Source organism: Paroedura picta, chromosome 12 (genome assembly GCF_049243985.1).
Source record: "Paroedura picta isolate Pp20150507F chromosome 12, Ppicta_v3.0, whole genome shotgun sequence".
NCBI lineage: Eukaryota > Metazoa > Chordata > Lepidosauria > Squamata > Gekkonidae > Paroedura > Paroedura picta.
The window spans coordinates 6,266,154-6,285,300 of record NC_135380.1 but is presented as its reverse complement, the minus strand read 5'-3'; the positions used below and the strand labels follow the sequence as shown (position 1 = coordinate 6,285,300).

General features: G+C 50.0%; 1 protein-coding gene across 5 annotated transcripts in view; it reads right to left on the bottom strand.

The window, feature by feature from the left end:
• Nucleotides 1-19,147, bottom strand: part of B3GAT1 (beta-1,3-glucuronyltransferase 1) — a 47,858-nt gene that overhangs the window by 8,718 nt on the left and 19,993 nt on the right. Inside the window, exons 2-5 of one of the 5 annotated variants that reach the window (XM_077306842.1) lie at nt 7,277-7,403; nt 6,997-7,143; nt 4,789-5,297; nt 378-674 (exon numbers count right to left, since the gene is read on the bottom strand). In XM_077306842.1, the coding sequence (XP_077162957.1) occupies nt 378-674; nt 4,789-5,297; nt 6,997-7,143; nt 7,277-7,280 (957 nt within the window). In that variant the 5' untranslated portion in view covers nt 7,281-7,403. Of the gene's footprint in view, nt 1-377; nt 675-4,788; nt 5,298-6,996; nt 7,404-19,147 lie in introns of all 5 variants that reach the window. The other 4 variants (XM_077306839.1, XM_077306841.1, XM_077306843.1 and 1 more) reach the window with 4 other exon arrangements.

Sequence of the window (19,147 nt, the reverse complement as noted above, 5' to 3'; positions counted from 1 at the left end):
CTCGTCCTCCTCCTCCTCCTCCTCCTCCTTATATTTATTTATTTTTATTTTTATTTTTTGAAATTTTATTTCAGGGTTGCCAACCTTCAGGTGTGTCTTGGCGCCTTCCCACGTTGACAGCTCCCTTCCAGGCTATAGAAATCAGTTCCCGTGGAGAAACGGGTTGCTTCGGATGGTGGACTCTGTGGCATTGAACCCTACTCAGGTCCCTTCCCTAGATCCCACCCTCTCCCCACTTCCACCCCCAAAAGGCATTTCTCAACCCCAGTCTGGCAGCCCTTGCCACATCCAGATTTATGAATGAAGGACCTCCCAATCATTCCCCCATCAGCAGCCTCCCTGAGGTCTCGCCGAGTGGACGTCAAGGATACCGGTACCTTAGTGCAATTGGCAGCTTTCGGCTCAAGGTCGTTCAGGGTCACCAGCTCCCGGAGAAGGCTGCTCTCCTGGTAGCCGCCCTTCACCCCTCGCAGCTTGAAGTAGGCCTGAGGTCGCTGGAGGATGAGCCTGAGATTCACGGCGAAGCCCGCCATGTCGATGGCAAAGGGCCGATGAGGGTCGAAGACGGTCTTCCAGCCGTACACCTTCCCAGCGGCGTTGACTTTGGGCGACTCGTAGCGCAAACCCCCCACAAAGGCCACCGGCCACACCGACACTTTCCTGGTGCTCCGCATCTAGAGGACAGGAGAAGAGAGGGACCATTGTGCGCGCATGAATGCGAATGCCCATCAATAATATTTATTTATTCAGGATATTCCCAGGCCACCTCTTTGACAGCGTGGTGTTTAAGGAAATGATGGCAACCTTCTAATGGATCATACAGTTACTGGAAACTGGCTTTGTCCTGATCTCTGTTTCTGTATTGAGAAATGCCGTTTGATATATATCACCTTTTCCCTACAATAGAACACGGGGGGGATGGTGGATGGAAGAAAGAAGTAGCCTCCAGTTATGTTAAGAAATCATGTTTTCATTAAGATTCCAGGTCACTGTGACTTGGTGTCCTTGACAGATTAATGTCTGATTAGCTTGGCACAAATGGGCGCCAGGAATTTAGGATGATTTAGGCTTTGTTTATTATAATCTTGAAGTGAGACGTATGCACCCAGTGACCCCTGGGCTGGAGACTTTAGGGGTGGTCCGGAGATGACACTGAAAGAGGGGCAGCACTGCATCACCCCAGTCCTCTAAGGCAGCCCGACGTGGCCGACATACAAAACCCTACGGCACACTCTATTCTTTGCACATGCAGGTTCCAGTTTGCTAAGGGGGAGCTCCTTGTTTTGATATGGAGAAGGCCCCTTTCAGGTCCTCCTTCCCTGCGTAGGTGGCGGGGAGTGCGGAGCCAAGAAGAGCAGGGCCGAGGCAAGTCTAAACATGTATTGTAACAAGGCTCTGGGTAATTGACTCATTTCGTACCTCAATGCGAGCAGGCTGTCATTAGCCATCAGGGCTGGGGGAGGCAGCTGAATCCCCATCCAAGATCTGCATAAAATTACAGCCGGGGGGGAATAATCTTAGTAACAAAGCCATCAGGGCTGATTCCGGCCTGCAAGTTGTTCAGTTGCAGCTGCCATAAGCCCTGCTGTCACGGTCAGAGGCAAAGAGCAGGGGTGCCTGGTGGGGAATTTCCGGGAGGTCTGGGGACGGAGCCTGGGAAGGGCAGGGTTTGGGGAGGGGAGGGACTTCAGCAGAGCAGAGTGCTGTAAAGTCCACCTGCCAAAATAGTTCCAGGGGAATTGACCTCTTTGGTCTGGAGACCACTGGTGATTCTGGGATGATAACCTTTCACTGAAGGTATAGCCAATCCCTGGAACTCTCCAGTTAAAGTATCCCAGTCAACTAGTTTTGGAAGTACTGTTAAGTCTGCTGTCCATAGAAATATAGAGGGACCTCCAGGGGCACCTAGCCCGACCCCCTGCGGAGTGCAGGAAACTCACAACTACTTTCTCTATTTATTGGCAGCTGCCAATCAGAGGAGAGAAGTCTGAAATTGGTGGGCCAATGATCTGGCTCTGTCTAAGAGCAGCTGAATGCATTTAATAGCAGCATGTAGGGATGCCAGCCTCCAGGTAAGGCCTGGGGATTCTCCAGTTTTATAGCTCATCCCCAGGCAACAGAGATCAGTTCCCCTAGAGAAAAGGATCTATGGGGTTATCATGATTTGGGTGCAACCTGACAGCAGGAAAACACAACAAGAATGGGGGGGGGGGACCCCCTCTAGGTTTGCCTTCTAGCTGGCTTACACCTCATCTGATTGATCTCTCCCCCTCCCCGAAGTCTATTAGCCGGGTTTTGCAAACTTTATTTAGCTGGGACCAAATACTTAAGCAATAGGCACTCTTTAATTTGCCTGCATTTAAATTAATTAACAATACAATGTAGTCTGAAATTACTTCATTTATAAATCCTCCGGGAAAGGAGAATGTCATTTTGTGTTCTGCCAGTCTTCACCCCCCCCCCCACCCCCCACAAAAAAACCTCCCACGCATGAAAATGAATCATTGTTGATACCCTGTAACTGCAGCAGTGTGCAAAAGAGCAAACATCAGCGGGGAGGGAAGACGTCTCCCAGAAAATTTTTTTTTTTTCCAAATCCTACCCTTAATGCTAATTTAAGAGCCACATTAAATGCCCATAAATTTCCACAGGCCTATAAGTCACGGCGGTCTCTCCTACTTCCAGAATTCTAATCGTAAGCAATATCTGTAGCTCTTTCCATGGCTACCACCAACCATCCTTGCTGGGATGGAGGAAGGGGGAGGCATCGCAAATGGAAAATCTGCAATTGTCCCCTAACCCAGGGGGAGTCAACCTGTGGCCCTCCAGATGTCTATGGACTACATTTCCCATGAGCCCCTGCCAGCATGTGCTGGCAGGGGCTCATGGGAATTGTAGTCCATGAACATCTGGAGGACCACAGGTTGACTACCCCTGCCCTAACCAGCAGAAGCCAGCCATGACAGCCCACATCTCTATTTAGAGGACACAAATTTTAGTTGCATCCGGGACTGAAACCTGACTAACAACCGTGATTTCCACAGGGCCTTGACCTGGGTAGGCCAGGCGAGCCTGAGCAACTCAGAAGCTAAGCTAATTAATTTTAATTCTTTTAAATTCAAACAAAATCTGTATCAGTGGAGAGGAAGCGCAGTAATGGGGAAATGAAACCCGGACCGCCAGATTAGAAGCCGCTGTCTTTAACCACAATGCCACGCTGGCTCTCTAGATTAAATCTAGAACCCACTGATTTGTCTTGTGCTTGGCCCGCAGGATTCATAAAGCTCTTCTATAACCAATGCCACATTTCAAATGAATTTTCCTGTCCACTTTCTTCATTGTACGACTTCTGCACACCCGTACATAGCAAACGGCAAATAGTGTGTGAAAGTTGGACAACAGTAAACAAATAAACTCCCCATTCCATGCAAGCTTCAGCCAACCAGCTTCTGGTATCTGCTTGTACCAGCCTCACAGGGACCAAGGGCTGACCCTTGCTTGGCCCTGGCAGGAGGAACTCATACAGGGTCCCTGTGTTTGTGTGTGTGTGTTTGTGTGTGTGTAGGGGGTGGGAGCATTTGATCTTGGATGTCTGCCAGTGCTCCAGAATCGCAAAGACTGTTCCTGGTTATTTTATATATTTTTTCTCCTTTGCTCAGCTGCATTGTAACATGCACCAAGCTATGTGCCTGCAAAATCTATGGTGTGGGTTATTTCCTGATGGGTTTTCAAAAAAGCCCTAAAAATTATCCCCTTTTAGCCCACGTCTTTCTCCAAGAAGCGTCCATCCTCCCCACCTCACTTTCATCCTCACAACAACCCTGCAGAGTAGGTCAGGTGAAGAAAGAGTAACTAATGGATGAACAAGAGACAAAGAAAGAGGGGGGTGGAAACGTAACCCAAAAATTAAAACCGGAAGGTTAAAGAAATCCAAATTTAATGGCCCAGTACTGCTGTATCTCAACATATAATAAGTGTGTAATCAAATATAATTGTATGATTTTATTCTGATTTGAGGCTATTATTTGAGCCTAAGCTTTTAATTATTTTGTAATAAATACATGTACTTGCCTATATTTGATAACACGCTTGTTATATATTGAGATACAACAGTACTCGGCCTTTCAATTCGGATCCCTTTAACCTCCTGGTTCTCAATCCGAAACCGATTGATGCCTCTGAATAGGCAAGAAATGTTAGCATGCCTGCAAATCTCCCATTTATTTTGGCCCGTGGGCATCAAAGACGACATCTGTGTTAGTTACCAAGGCCCAGTCCGCACACAATAGATAATGCACTTTCAATGCGCTTTAGAAGTAGATTTTGCCTACCAAAACAGAACATAAGGAGAATCCTAACCGAATCGATCAGGGGCGGTTGAACCGTGGCTCTCCAGATCTGCGGACTACAATGACCATGAGCCCCTACCAGCATGGAATTGTAGTCCGTGGATATCTGGAGAGACACAGTTTGGCCACCCTTGGATTAGACCAGGGGTAGTCAAACTGCGGCCCTCCAGATGTCCATGGACTACAATTCCCATGAGCCCCTGCCAGCGAATGCTGGCAGGGGCTTATTGGAATTGTAGTCCATGGACATCTGGAGGGCTGCAGTTTGACTACCCCTGGACTAGACCAAGAGTCCATCTAGTCCAGCGTCCTGTTGCACCTAGCGGCCGACCGATTGCTCCGAAGAGCGAGAGAACAGGTCATAGCGACTAAGTCCTTCCCCAGATACAAAACATCTTTGGAAGATCAGGAGCAGCAAGCCAGACCCGTGAGCCCTTACCTCCTCAAAGAGCTCCAGGCTGTAGGTGTTATCGTCATCTGCAAAATAAACAATCCCAGGCTGGCTGTTGTTTCTGTTAAAAGTCTCTCTCAGCCACCGCAGGGCCAGGTTCCTTTGCATTGTCCCGCGGGGGATGCGCGGGTCCCTCATGTCCCCCCGCAGCTTGTAGTTGCGAGGCGTCTCCACGTTGAGGTGCGTGTAGTTGAGCCCCGTGTCCCTCAAGAGGCGGGTGACGAGAGGGGTCCGCCGCTGGGAGTCCTCCACCAAGATCCAGTGCAAGTTAGGGACATGCAAAAAGGTGTTGGCGAGGCGCGTCAACTCCGCCTTCTGTACGGGACGGCTGTAGGTGGGGGTGACGACATGGATGGTGGGCAGGGCGTCCGACCAGGGAGGCGGGCGTGTGTAGACGTACTCTGTCCTAACCACCTCCACGATATCCCGGTCGGAGAGGCAGTACTCCTTGGAGTCGGAGCCTTGGGAGAAATCGTGACGAGAATCCCCACCATCGTCTGTAGGGCGATGCAGGAGGGGAGAGAGGAGAAAGAAGGGACAAAAGGTCAGTCAGCACAAAAGCTTCCCAGGGATCAGCTGAGGGCCAACCACGAAGGTGAGGGTCTCTCTTCGGACTGGGTCGGGTGCGGGAAAAGAGAACAAGCTCCAGAGCAGAAGGGGGAAGCAGGAAATGATAGGAAGAGCACACACCACGTCAGAATTCCTCTCGGTCAGGCTGCATACAGAATCCGCTACTGAGAAAACCGAAATTCTTGAGTCTGCCTCCAAGACTCTGATGAAAGAAACCTTACACACTTTGGCTGATTCGCAATCATTGTGAATTCTTAATAATAATCATTAATAACTGCCCAGAGCAGATTTGGACTCTCAGGAAGATCAGAACTCCCCTGTTGCTGGAACGCCCAAGGCAGTGAGGCCCCGATCCGTATTTAGTGGTTGTTGATGAAGGAGTAACAGATGATTTCCTCCCAAAGCCTATTTCAGGGATACCCAGCTTTTTTGACCCTGAAATTCAGACACAAAAGGTCTGGCCCTGCTTGATCCTCATTCTCAAAGGGAAGATTCTTGTGCTGTGGTGGCAACGGCTGACAAACCAATGTTTTCTTTTTAAAACATGCACAGCCTATCAAATCTCCAGTAGCCAATCAAAAGCCTTGCTGGGCAAAAGCCCTACCATGCCCCTCCCACTTTCTAAAAACTGGGCACAGAGAAAGGTGGGGGGTTGGCATAATGGTGCTCATGGTGAATACAGTGGGGACCCTTGACCCATCATCTTTGGTGATAATTATCAAACTTTTATTGCACTCTGTTGCACAATTCATGTTCTCTGTAAACTGCCCTGAGCCGCAAGGGGAGGAGGTATACAAATGCAAATAAACAAACCAAAAATAAATTGATAGAATTTGCTTGTTCAGTGAAATGGAAGCTCTGAAGATAATTTCACCCTTTTCCTTCTCCTAGGACAGGGGTAGTCAACCTGTGGCCCTCCAAATGTTCATGGACTACAATTCCCATGAGCCCCTGCCAGCATTTGCTGGCAGGGGCTCATGGGAATTGTAGTCCATGAACATTTGGAGGGCCACAGGTTGACTACCCCTGTCCTAGGAGGTTTTTTTTCGGAGGTTAACAAACCGAAAATCAGAACCGACGTGGATGGCTGAATATATAGCAAATATGCCTTCTTTATTGCAGAGTGATGAAAATTTAAGGAGCTAGATTGGATTTACATGAGATGCTCACCTGGCTACAGAGGTGCCTCCGTTATAAAATAGAACCTATGGTCTGATGGATATTTTGAAGTATTTAGGAACGACTGAAGTTAAAAACTCAAACGAGAATTGACAAGATATTTAATGGAAATTTGGGGCGAGCGCCTGAGGAAAGTGGCTGAAAACAAGTGTCAATCTGCACCTACATATTTGTTATATATTCAGCCATCCACGTCGCTCCTTATTTTCGCTTTTCTGGCTTTGGAGACTGACAGGTCTCCGTTTCCCCCCCACCTGGAGACTGGCGACCCTAAAATGTATCCTTATGACTCCGGGACGTTCTCTTCCCCCGGGGCTTTGGAAGGCCAACGGTGAAAATGGAAGGGAAGGATGACCACGGAAGCGATGGGAAGGAGCCATGGTGCGGTGGGGTTGGTGGAAGGAAGAGGCGGGCACAGTCCGGGCTGGCCAATGGCGTTCTCCTCACCCTTGTGCACTGTGAGCAGCGGAGCTATAGTGCTCTGGTGCCAGACGGTGATGAGCAGCGTCCAGGGAAGAACTATCAGGACGATAGCCAGGATGTCGCGTCTCTTCGGCATCTCCAAGACTGACTGGGCCCACAGCTCCTCATTACCTGACAGCGAGAAGCCCGGAGAGAGAACAGCAGAGCACATGGAGAACAGAAATCAGTGGGCAAGAAAGGAACCGGGGCGGCAGAGAAGACAGCGGCGGAAGCCTCCGAGGTCTTACCAGAGCTCACAACCCACCCATTGCACAAGCAGGGTCGGAGGGGCAGCCGGAGGCGGCGAGGAGGCAGGCTGCCGGCGGGTGGCGCTTCCCCAGGCGTTGCAGGAGCCACGGGTGTGGGTTTCAGGGTCCCGTCGGGAAGGCAGCCTGGAAGGCAAAGCAGAACAGGATAGGCAGACAGAAGTGCAAAGGGGCAGGCCCAGAGTTCACGGCGGTGCGTGTGCCGTTGGAGACGGAATTCACAGTTGTGCCCATGTGAGGATGGCATGGAGTTGGAGGGCGTTGTGAGCCGATTGGGGTTCCCACAGGGGAGACAAATGGGGAGTCATTAAATAGAATAGAATCATGCTAGAATCAGAGTTGGAAGGGGTCATGCAGGCCATCTAGTCTGACCCCCTGCTCAAAGCAGGATCAAATAAAGCAATGTTTCTTTGCAGGGGAGGGGGGGGGGGTTGCCCTGTCCTGGATGACCCAGGCTAGTCCAATCTCATCTGACCCTGGAAGCTAAGCTGCGTCAGCCTCGGTTGGTATTTGGAGAAAAAAAAATTGGAGACCACCAAGAAGAGTTGGTTTTTATGCCCTTCTTTTCATTACCTGAAGGAGTCTCAAAGCAGCTTACACTCGCCTTCCTCTCCTCACAACAGACACCCTGTGAGGGAGGTGGGGCCGAGAGAGCTCTGACAGAACTGCTATGAGAACAGCTCTAGCAGGATTGTGACTAGCCTAGGGCCATCCATCTGGCTGCATGTGGAGGAGCAGGGAATCAAACCCGGCTCACCAGATTAGAGGCCGCCACTCTTAAACTCTATGCCAAGCTGGCTCAAGAATGTCTAGGAGGCAATGATGAACACCTCCAAAGATCTCTTGTCTTGAAAAGTCCACCAGGGATTGCCATAAGTCAGTTGCACCACTACCACCAACGTTAGACAAGTCCCAGCTAAATTTTGCCTTGGAGTTCCTACCCCACCCAATGACTGGTTTGGGAAGGTGGGGGTTGCAGTAACTCTGAGCATGCGTGAAGGGCCTTCTACACTGAGTAACTACGGCCTCTCATTCATGAAACCTGCCTGGCTTCATTCACACACGATTGTGCATCTGATGAACCGAAAATTCTTTTGCATTAATTTCGGCATGTTGCCTCTAACCGTGTGCAGAGTGCATTTTACGACTGGATGGAAAACACAAGAGACAGCGCGCACCAGAATGACAGAGAGACACACTGCCTTTTTCATATCTAAAATGCATTTTAATAGAGAGAACAGAGGAAAGCAAAAACAGGAAATAGAAAATAAAGACGGCTCCCACACGATTCCCCCCACCCTGGCATTAAACTCTCACAATTCTGACAACTAGCCCAAAGGAGGAAATTTTAAGCGGCAGAGATTTTGGACCTCCCTCTTTCTGAACCCGATGAAGACTAACCGCAACATTAGAGAGAGAGCTAAAATTAAAATGGTTGTGTTTTTCTACCACCCTCTGAGGATTCTGGGTAAGGCTCGTGATACCCTTTAAAAAACCCCCAAAACAGCCTGACATTCCTTCCACCTTTGTGCTGCAGGCAAGCTATTCCGTGGGCACCGGAGCCTACGTCCTTCAGCTTCCTGCTCCAGTCTCTCTCCTTCTGCCTGTCCCCATTCTTCTCCCTGAAGCATCAAAGCCCGGAATCTCTTAGGCTGCCACAGAGGCTTAGGTCTGATGCCAACAGTGACCCCTGTGGGATTTAAATAGGCCGTATTTTATCTAGGTGTTATCTTGGCAAGACGCGTACATCATTGAGCTGGGATGACGTGGGGTGGGCGGTTGCCACGAAGCTGTTCAGGCTCTGGGAAAGGGAAACCAGAGGACCAATCCAAGAATACAAAGCAGGCAGCAGGGTTCCGGTTGCCAGCTCCAGGTTGGGGGAAACCTGGAGATTTAGGGGTGGAGCCTGCAGGGAGAGTCTTCAGTCTGCCCTCTAAACGGCTGGCCAATTTCTCCAGGGGAACTGATCCCTGTTGTGTGGAAATGAGCTGTCATTCCAGGGGATGCCCAGGTCCCACCTGGAGGCTGGCATCCCTAGAGATGGGTGGGCAACATTATACAGAAGTTGGAGTTTAATTTCATGCAAGAAGAGCACAGCGCAGGACTTTCCAAGCAAAATGAAGCCCAGCGGCCAGGCACCTGGTGTTCTCAGGCTGGTAAATGATGCAGGAATCTTTGTCCTGGAATTAAACATACTTTGCTAACAGGGCTCCAGTGAACGAGAGCCTTTCTGGTTGCTTCCTAGAGGCTCTTCTGCCTGATAACCACTCCCCTCCCTGATGCTGCTTACTTGTTCCTTTGCACACCTCTCTTCAAAAACCTCAATCCTCAGTCCTGGAGCCAGATCTCCCACGCTAACAAGAGACCTCCCACCCTAGAGGGGGATGTGCTTCAACAGACCTGGGAGAACCCCAGGCTTGCAGGAAAATGTGAACCCCCTCTTGGGAAATTCCTGAAGATTTAGGGGATGGAGCCCAGGAAGGGCAGAATTTGGGAAGTGAAGGGAGCTCAGCAGGGATATGATGCCACCTGGTCAACCTTCTTTGGCTGTCATTTCTAGGGGACCCACTCCCTGAAGTGTGGAGTTCAGTGATCATTCTAGGAGATATTGGCTTTCACATACAAAACCCTTTAGCGGCCTTGGAGTTTAGTGTATCTGCAGGGCCACCTCTCCCATGTCCTGCCCTGACAGCTTCTCTCACCTGAGCAGGGCCTCCTGGAGGAGCGAATGGCAAAACCCAGGGTGACCAACCTTCAGGTGGTTGCCAAGAACCAAATGACCCACCAGTTGTGTGCAGCTAAACTTCGAAAGAAACCAGCACGGGGAAAGGACTTTTCCTTCTTTCATTCAAGATGAGCCAGAACGGAGCCTGGATACACAAGCCGTTCTCAAACCAACATTTTCATCAGTGGCTCACAAATGAATTTTTGACATAGATTCCACTGTTCTCATTTTCTAGAAGATTCTCGGATGTCGTTTATTTTAAGCTTTGCTGAATTTCCAAATATCAAAGCGGCCGTCGGCTCTGGCAGTCAAATAATGACTGAAAGAAACAGACAGCGCTTCCCCCGTTAGGCAACCGTGAGCGGTGACAGCTGCTTTGATATTTGGAAATATGCTGTATCCGAATCCTAGAGGAGCCTGCGGGCTCAAAAGGCTTGGGAGCCCCTGGTGCAAGCTTCTGAGAGCCCAAGAGAGCATTGATTATACCCTGGAGATCTTGCAGGTCTTTTAGGTGCTCTTGGACTTGAGACTTGGGGTGGGGAATTAATCCATGCAGAAAAGCCAGGAGTGTACGCTTAGGTTCAATTCCTCTTTAAAAGCCAGCCAGCTCCTTCCTTTCTCTATAATAACCGCACAGTAATTAGTTTCACAATTTTGCTGCTATACTTTATAATAGCCTCCATTAAAGTTATGGGGTTTTTAAGCAGTAATGGCTTACAGAGTAATTAATGAGCATGAGGCTTTATTGCTACCTTTCTTTCTGGCAATCATGGCCCCCGCAGCCCTTCCCTGTCTTTCAGAAGCCACCCTGGCCAAACCTTGACGTCAGAAGCGACGTCTCCGCCGGGGCAAATATCTGAGCCCCCTTCCCAGCTTTCCGGGGGGCACCCACCCTTTTTTTCCAGTTCAGCCGGATAACAGAGCCCAGCACGAACTGCTTGCCAGAGCCTAGGGATGCCAGCCTCCAGGTGGGCCCAGGAGATCCCCTGGAATTACAGCTCCTCTCCAAACTAGAAAAGGAAGAAGGCCTGCTTTTTATACCCCAATTTTCACAACCCAAAGGAAGCCCAAAACAGTTCTCAATCACCTTCCCTCTCTCTCCCCACAACAGGCATCCTGTTGGGTAGGTGAAGCTGAGAGAGCACTGAGAGAACTGCTCTGTGAGAACAGGACTGTGACAAGCCCAAGAGAACACCAATGGAACAAACGTCACTGGCGCAAGAGGTGAGGGTAATTTCCTCCCGTTCCTCCCTCCACGCTGCCAACCTCTCTTTTGCACCCACACTGTTCCCAAGGACCCCTTCAATGCCAGGAGCAGAACTGCTGGGAGCTGGGAGCCGTGGAAATCCCCACCCGCCTGCTTCAGTCTTCTAGATCCAACTGCCGAATCCTGCAAAGTGGAATGATGCATCCCAGGGCAGACTCACTGCTCACCTTCAACCAAGGCTTGCAATACGCAGTCCGTGGGCTCCCGGTCCATCACGCCGACAGGCCTATTGCTAGCGTCCTCTGCTGTGAAGAACAAGCCAGGAAGCGTTTTTGTTTTCTCCCTGACCCTTTTGCCGTGAAATTTGTCTTGTGCAAGGCCAGCCAAGGAGAGACGGGTCCTGCCACTAATGAGCAGCAGAGGGGAGGAAGCACGCCTGCAGATGTCCTCTGTTAGGGCAAGGAAGGAAGTTACAGGAACTCACACACACAGGGTTGCCAACTGGGTTGGGAAATTCCTGGAGATTGTGGAGGGGGGTGGAGACTGGGGTGGACCAGTCCATAGAATCCTGGGTTCTGGAGGGGAGGGAAGACTTGGGTAGGGCAGGATGCCACCTTCCCAAGCAGCCATTTTCTCCGGGAGAACTGATCTCTGTTGGCCTGCAGTTCCCTTCTCATCCCAGGAGCTCTCTGGCCACCACTGGGAGGTTGGCAGCCCTATTTGTTGAAACAGGGATGTAAAAATCTCCCAAGGAGGTTTCAGCAGAATAGCAAGGAGTTGGTGCAAGCAACCCGACAGAAGCTGCCTCCCCTTCTCCCCCCAGGGCTCCTTTCCCTAATTCAATCTCCCAGATGGCTCTGCATTCTGTTCCCAGGCAAAGATCTGGTGCTCCGTTCCACAACCTCCTACTCCGCCTTGCCTCTTGCCGCCCCCAGGTCGATGATGGATCCCGATAGGCTGGAGGCTCAGGAAAGACCCGCCTCTGTCCGTGCATAACCTCAGGTGCTCCCGGAGCCTCGTCCTGCAAGCAATGCTGCCCCATGGACTTGGTTTCCCTGGAGGTCCGCCTGGCCAGCTTGTGTCTTGAATTATGGGGACTGACCAGTTCCAGTCAGTCCCCTCCAATGCCCTCTCTTGGACTGTTTTTTCCAACATTTATTAATAACTCGGCCTAATTTCTGTTTTGTTCTGCTTAAGAAAAGGGAGGCACGCTAGTGCGACAAGAAGCGGCTATCATTATCCGAGAGCTGACGCCCATCTGCTGGACTTCTGCTCTCTCCAGCTTGGTCCATTCTGCACACGTAGCACACTTTCAATGTGCTTTGGCAGCTGGATTTTCCTGTGCGGAACAGGAAAACCTACTTTGAAAGTGCATTGAAAGTGCATTATCTATTGTGTGCAGAATAGGCCCTAGTGACTCAAACCGAGAATGCCTGAAGATGGGGTTGTGGATTTGCAAGGCCAACCTGGGCTTTGAAGCACCTGAGCAGAAGAAGAGCACTGCCAGATCAGACCAGCGGCCCATCTAGCCCAGCAGCCTGTTGGTGATGGTAGTGGCAGGAAGTATTGTCACATTGCAGCTGACTTATGGGGCGCCGGTAGGGCAGCGGTGGCCAAACTGTGGCTTTCCAGATGTCCATGGACTGTGATTCCCATGAGCCCATGCTAGCATGGGGCTCATGGGAATTGTAGTCCATGGCTATCTGGAGAGCCACAGTTTGGACCCCCCTGCCGAAGGGTATTGAAGGTAACCTGGGACTTTCCATCGAAGTCCTAACCACTTCACCTTCAAAAACTGTTACTGCAACAAACCCTAGACTTGAATCTGGTGTTGGATTGTGTGTCATTTGCACTAGTTTTCGCTTCATTTGGTTCACGGGGATCTTTATGGCTCCTCTACACTACTGATTCTTAAATAAAAGCGTGGTTAAAAAAAAAAAGAGCAAGCTTGCTTTGATGGTGTGTAGGTTGGCATTCCCTTTGTGCCATTTTAATGATGCACGCATATGCTCTTTTGCACGCATAACATACCACGCAGAAATGATGTTTGCGCAACTGTACAAGAGCACCAAAGCCTGCCTTTTTTGGGTGGCTTTATCCAAGTGCAGGAAGAATGCCGGAATACAGTCTGTCCAATGGCCTGCTTTCCCCTCTCTGTTTTAGCCACACTCACATCAACAATGGGGGAATATGGATTTAAACAGACGGAACAGAAAACGGTAGCACACACACCGTGGTCTTTCAGTGATAGACCCTCTGCTTGGCTTGCAGATGGTCCCTGGTTCGATCCCTGGGATCTCCAGTTGAAAGGGAGCAGGTGATAGCCTTGTAGGGTTGATATCAAAGCGCAAACCTGAGACCCTGGAGACCTGTTGCCAGTTTGCGTAAGCAATGCTGACCTCGACGGACCAACATTTGATACAGTAAAAGCCAGTTTTGTAAACACAGCATTCATAAACAAAAAGGCAGAGCACCAGAACACAGCACTGTTGTTAATTTACTGGTTTTAAAGTTTGTTTTATATTGTCTATTGCGTTTTAGAATGTTTTATGCCACCACGAGCCAGCATTGCTGGGAGTGGCGGGTTAGAAATTGGAACGAATGAACAAACAAAGAAACAAACAAACAAGGGAAGTCACGTTGCATCAGGCCAATGGCCCATCCAGTCCAACGCCCTGCATCACACAGTGGCCGAAACTCAGGTATCATCAGGAGGTCTACCAGTGGGGTCAGAAGCTGTTGTCCCCCCCCCCCAAGTGACAAGAGTACAGAGCATCGCTGACCTAGACATAAGAACATAAGAGAAACCATGTTGGATCAAGCCAATTGGCCAACCAATCCCACAATCTGTATCACACAGTGGCCAAAACCCAAGTACCATCAGGAGGTTCACCAGCAGGTCTAGAACACTGGAAATCCTGCCTCTGTTGCCCCCCCCATAGCACCAAGAATACAGAGCATCACTGCCCCAGACAGAAGAACATAACTGAAGCCATGTTGGAGCAGGCCAATGGCCCATCCAGTCCATCACTCTGTGTCACCCAATGTCCCAAACTCAGATGCCACCAAGAGGTCCACCAGCGGGGCCAGAATTCCAGAAACCCTCCCACTGTTACCCTTTCTCCCCCCCCCCCGAAGTACCAAGAAGACAGCGCATTACTGCCGCAGACATAATAGCGTCCCGTACTCCAGTTGTGCTTCACGAACACCACCCGCCAAATCTGAGCTTCAAAATCTGCAGAGGAATTGGACACGGGCTATTTTAGGAGCATCCCTCGGGGGAGGCAGAGCAGATGGGCTCACTCATCAACGTGGCATTCTAAAAACATTTCAGCCGGCCTCAGTGCCAGCCACGCTGGCAAAGCTCTGCCTTCTGAATAACGGGCAGTGACCTTTCAGAATGGGATGGCTCCTGATTCCCAGGCTCCAACGAGCTCAGCCTTTCTGGCATCAGCCATGGGCAAGATGCGCAGTGGAATCGAGCAGAGTGCAGCATAAGGTTGCGCAGTGGTGCAGGGTGTTCTGCCATAAGCTGTCAGCTTGCATGGTTTCAAAATAAATAAGTACATACCGTAGCAGTGCTGTTGCCAGTCTCCTGCAGGGACCTGGAGATCTACTCTTACAACAGAAATCCAGATAACAGGGATCAGGGCCCTGGAGAAAAGGGCTTTTGGGGAGGGTGGATTCTACAGTGAGGTCTCTTCTCTACCCAAACCCCTTTCTTCACAGATTCCCCCCCCCCCGAATCTCTAGGAATTTCCTGAACCAGAGTTGGCAACCCTAAATGGGACTACCTTCTTAGAAGAAGAAAAAGTGTTGGGTTTTATACCCCACTTTTCACTGCCTGAAGGTGTCTCAAAGCAGCTTACAATCGTCTTTCCATCCTCCCCCGAAGCGTCACATATTTGTGTGTTCCTGGTATCTCCATTTATAAAAAGACAAGAAGAAGAAGAAGAAGAAGAAGAAGAAGAAGAAGAAGAAGAAGAAGAAGAAGAAGAAGAAGAAGAGTTGGTTTTTATATCCCTCTTGCCAAAGCAGCTTACAATCACCTTCCCTTCCTCTCCCCCACAACAGGTACCCTGGGAGGTAGGTGAAGCTGAGAGAGCTCTGATAGAACTGCTCTGTGAGAACAGCTCTAGCAGGACTGTGTCTGGCCCAAGATCACCCAGCAGGCTGAATATGCAGGAGCGGGGAATTGAACCCGGCTCACCAGATCAGAAACCACTGTTCTCAACCTCTACACCAAGCTGGCTCTGACACTCTATCCTGATGAAATCAGTCCCCTGCCCAAACCCCACCTGCCCCAGAATCCACCCCCAAAATCTTCAGGTATTTCTTAAGCCAGAGCTGCCAGCCCTAACCCAAATGGATCAGGCATGCCAGTTCTCATCACATCTCGGAAGCGAAGTAGGACCGGCCCAGGATTAGTGCTTGGATGGGAGACCACCAAGAAAAAACAGGGTTGCTGTGCAGAGGGAGCCAAGGCAAACCCCCTGTGAACATCTCTTGCCTTGGCAACCCCAACAGCCCACGTGAGGGAGGTCAAGGAGCCTCAATTGGGGCTTCCTTTTGCGTGTTGCTTTCGCTGTGTGAGACAGCTCCCTTCTATAAAGATCACCTTTGAGAGGAAATAATCTAGTTTGCTGCAGAGGAAGAAATCAATAGGAGTTTAGCCACGAGTTGAAGCATTAAAAAACATCTTATTCCAGCATACGTTTTTCAAGGAACAGGTCTCCCTTCTTCAGGTACAAAGAGGAGAGGCTCGCTACAAATGCATTTTATGTAGGAGGATAAGAAAAAAAAAAAAAAAACAGGATCCAGAAATGTAAGAAGTGCCTAGTGAAATGAATTATGCAATATCCTGTGCTAATCCAGAAAAGCCCGGAGACTATTCACTGGTTATACTAACCTAATTAACATCTGCAGTAGGCGGAGAGTCCCAGGTCCGGCTAAAATACTGAGCCAGAAATCCCAAGTCTGTGTTCCAGCCAGGGGAAAATTAGCGTGAAGCCTCTTAATGAATCCCAGTTCAGCCACCTTCCCACTGGAGTCTCCCTTTGAAGCCTTTTTGTTGGAGAATCATGTCTTTCAGTTTAGAAACAGGGGGTTCAGGCAGACTGAGCTGTTCTCCCTTGATGCTACTGAATACTGTGATTTTTTAAATGTCAGCTCTGAGATGAAACACCAGGTCTTCACTTCCGGGATCACTGAAGTGATGCGTCACGTTGAAGCCAGGCCCTTCGGCCTGAGGACAATCACCCCCAGCATCACCAAAGCCGGCCCTGTTTGGGATAGGGATCAACTAATTCTCTTTACCCCTCTCCCCTTCGCAGCTCTCTGCAGATATAGCTTAGCAAGCCACGGATGTCCTAGAGCAGGGATAGTCAACCTGTGGTCCTCCAGATGTTCATGGACTACAAGTCCCATGAGCCCCTGCCAGCATTTGCTGGCAGGGGCTTATGGGAATTGCAGTCCACGAACATCTGGAGGACCACAGGTTGACTACCCCTGTCCTAGAGAACCTCCCAGAATCTCAAGACAGCCAGTGTGGTTTAGTAGTTAAAGAGCTGTGGACTCTAATCTGGAGAACTGGCCTTGATTCCCCACTCCTCCAAATTCAGCCAGCTGGGCGACCTTGGGCTAGTCACAGTCGTGTTAGAGCTGTTCTCACAGAGCAGTTCTCTTAGAGCTCTCTCAGCCTCACCTACCCTGCAGGGTGTCTGTTGTGGGGAGAAAAAGAGAATGGTGTTTGTAAGCTGCTTTGAGATTCCTTTGGGTAGTGAAAAATGAGGTATAAAAATCAACTGGCATCAAAGGCACGGGGAAGGGAGGAGGAGTGGGTGGGCAGGATGGGAAGTTGCTACTAGCTCTGAGGTTAGCCTTGTGGTAGAACCCACTGAGATCTAGATCTGGAGATCTCCTGGAATTACAACTAAATTCTAGACCAGAGAGATCAGTTTCCCTGGAGAAAAATAGCTGTTTGGAAGGCAAACTCTACTGAGCCCCATCCCCTCTGCAAGCCCACCCTGCCCAAACTCAATATCTCCAAGAATTTCCCAACTCAGAGCTAGCAAGCCCACCATGATTGGAACGAGGGTTCCCCCTCCCCCCCAAATTCAGCCAAATTCAAATTGTCCGACATCACTCAGGCGCTGATTCCCCCATCTCTGGTCCGCTTTGGCTGGTGATGTGAAACTTTCCCCTAAATGGCCATTGCTGAGCACTCCCTCACCTGCAATGCACCATGCTTACTGGAGGAGTTCAAAACCCACAACTGTTAATATTGATAGTCAGGTGTCAGGCGACACCGAGAAGCCAGGACTCTCAATTGTGTGCCTGCATAACGAATGATGGCTCATTCTCAAACCGAAAACTTCCCACCAGGAACTTTGCCGGCACGATAATAAATTGGCAGCAAATTTTATGTCTCTGCAAATTTGCAAACAGTGTCAAGCTGAAAGAGCGCTGGATATTTTATGTTTTGTAGCGCTTCTGGGGAAACAAGCAGCATGGATTTCATTGGATTGAAAGCTGAAAGGCTGGCAGTTTTTAGGAGGGAAGCGGTACCTTCCAAAGTGGCACGTCTGACCAACGGGTAAAGCATTTCCTCACTGCTGTGAGCAAAGGAACGGCACCTGATGGATTTCTGCCTGCTGTCCAGAATAATACGCCTTCCAGAATAATGAGTCCCAATCCCAGGTCACTACAGGGCAAGGCAAACATATGAAACTGCCATGTGATGGCGAAATATTTGGGTCCTGAATGAGGGGTTCTTAATCAAACTGAGGTGGTGGAAAATTTTGAAGAGAACTTCACTGTGCCATGGCCAAAGAATCCTTTCATAGAATCAAAGAATCATAGAGTTGGAAGGGACCTCCTGGGTCATCTAGTCCAACCCCATGCCCTATGCAGGACACTCACAACCCTCTCGCTCATCCACTGTCACCTGCCACCCCTTAAGCCTTCACAGAATCAGCCTCTCCGTCAGATGGCTCTCCAGCCTCTGTTTAAAAATCTCCAAAGATGGAGAACCCACCACCTCCCGAGGAAGCCTGTTCTACTGAGGAACTGCTCTGACTGTCAGGAACTTCTTCCGGATGTTCAGATGGAATTCCTTTTGTATTAATTTCATCCCATTGGTTCTGATCCGTCCTTCTGGGGCAAGAGAGAACAACTCTGCTCCATCCTCTATCTGGCAGCCTTTTAAGTACTTGAAGATGGCTATCAGATCCCGTCTCAGTCGTAACTACAAAAGTTAGAAAAGTATTCTTCTCCTCCATCAAACCTTTCATTTATACTCTGGTTTATCTCGCCTTTACGTCATTTCCGTCCCACTGATTGCCGAGCACAGCAACTCAATACATCCAAACGTCTGCAGAAGTTGGCTACTGCAGCTGGCAATAACTCATGCCCCTGGCTGCTCCTGCACAATAAGGTTGGCTGAGGCGCTTCACTACCGGATCACCACTGCAGTGCTCAGCCATGACAGCAGTTTGGTATCGACTGACCAGCATCCTGCCCTGCCTGTTTGCACCTGGAAGGCAAGTTTTCCAGGGTTCTGCGTCCTCCAAACAGGAGAGAAGGACCACCACGGAGGCTGTCACATCCCAGAGGAAAGAAACTGTTTCGATCGAGGAGGCATTCCTGGCTGGATCAGGGGCCTTGTCCCAGCCTCTCCCTCTCCCTCCCTCTCCCTCTCCCTCCCAGGGACTCCTTGCTGGCCTTGCTTAATTGCCAGGGAAGAAGTGGAGAGAAGGCCCATGAGGGGTGAACTCTTGCAGAAGTCACTAATGGGGCCACGAGGGATGGAGATCGATTCTTCCCTGCCACAGAAGGAAAGGGGAAGGCAGGAAGGAAACAGCTGGGCAATCGCTGCTCTGCTTTCACTGCAATCAATCACAGCACGAGATCCTCAAGTCCATTACCGCAACCCCCTGG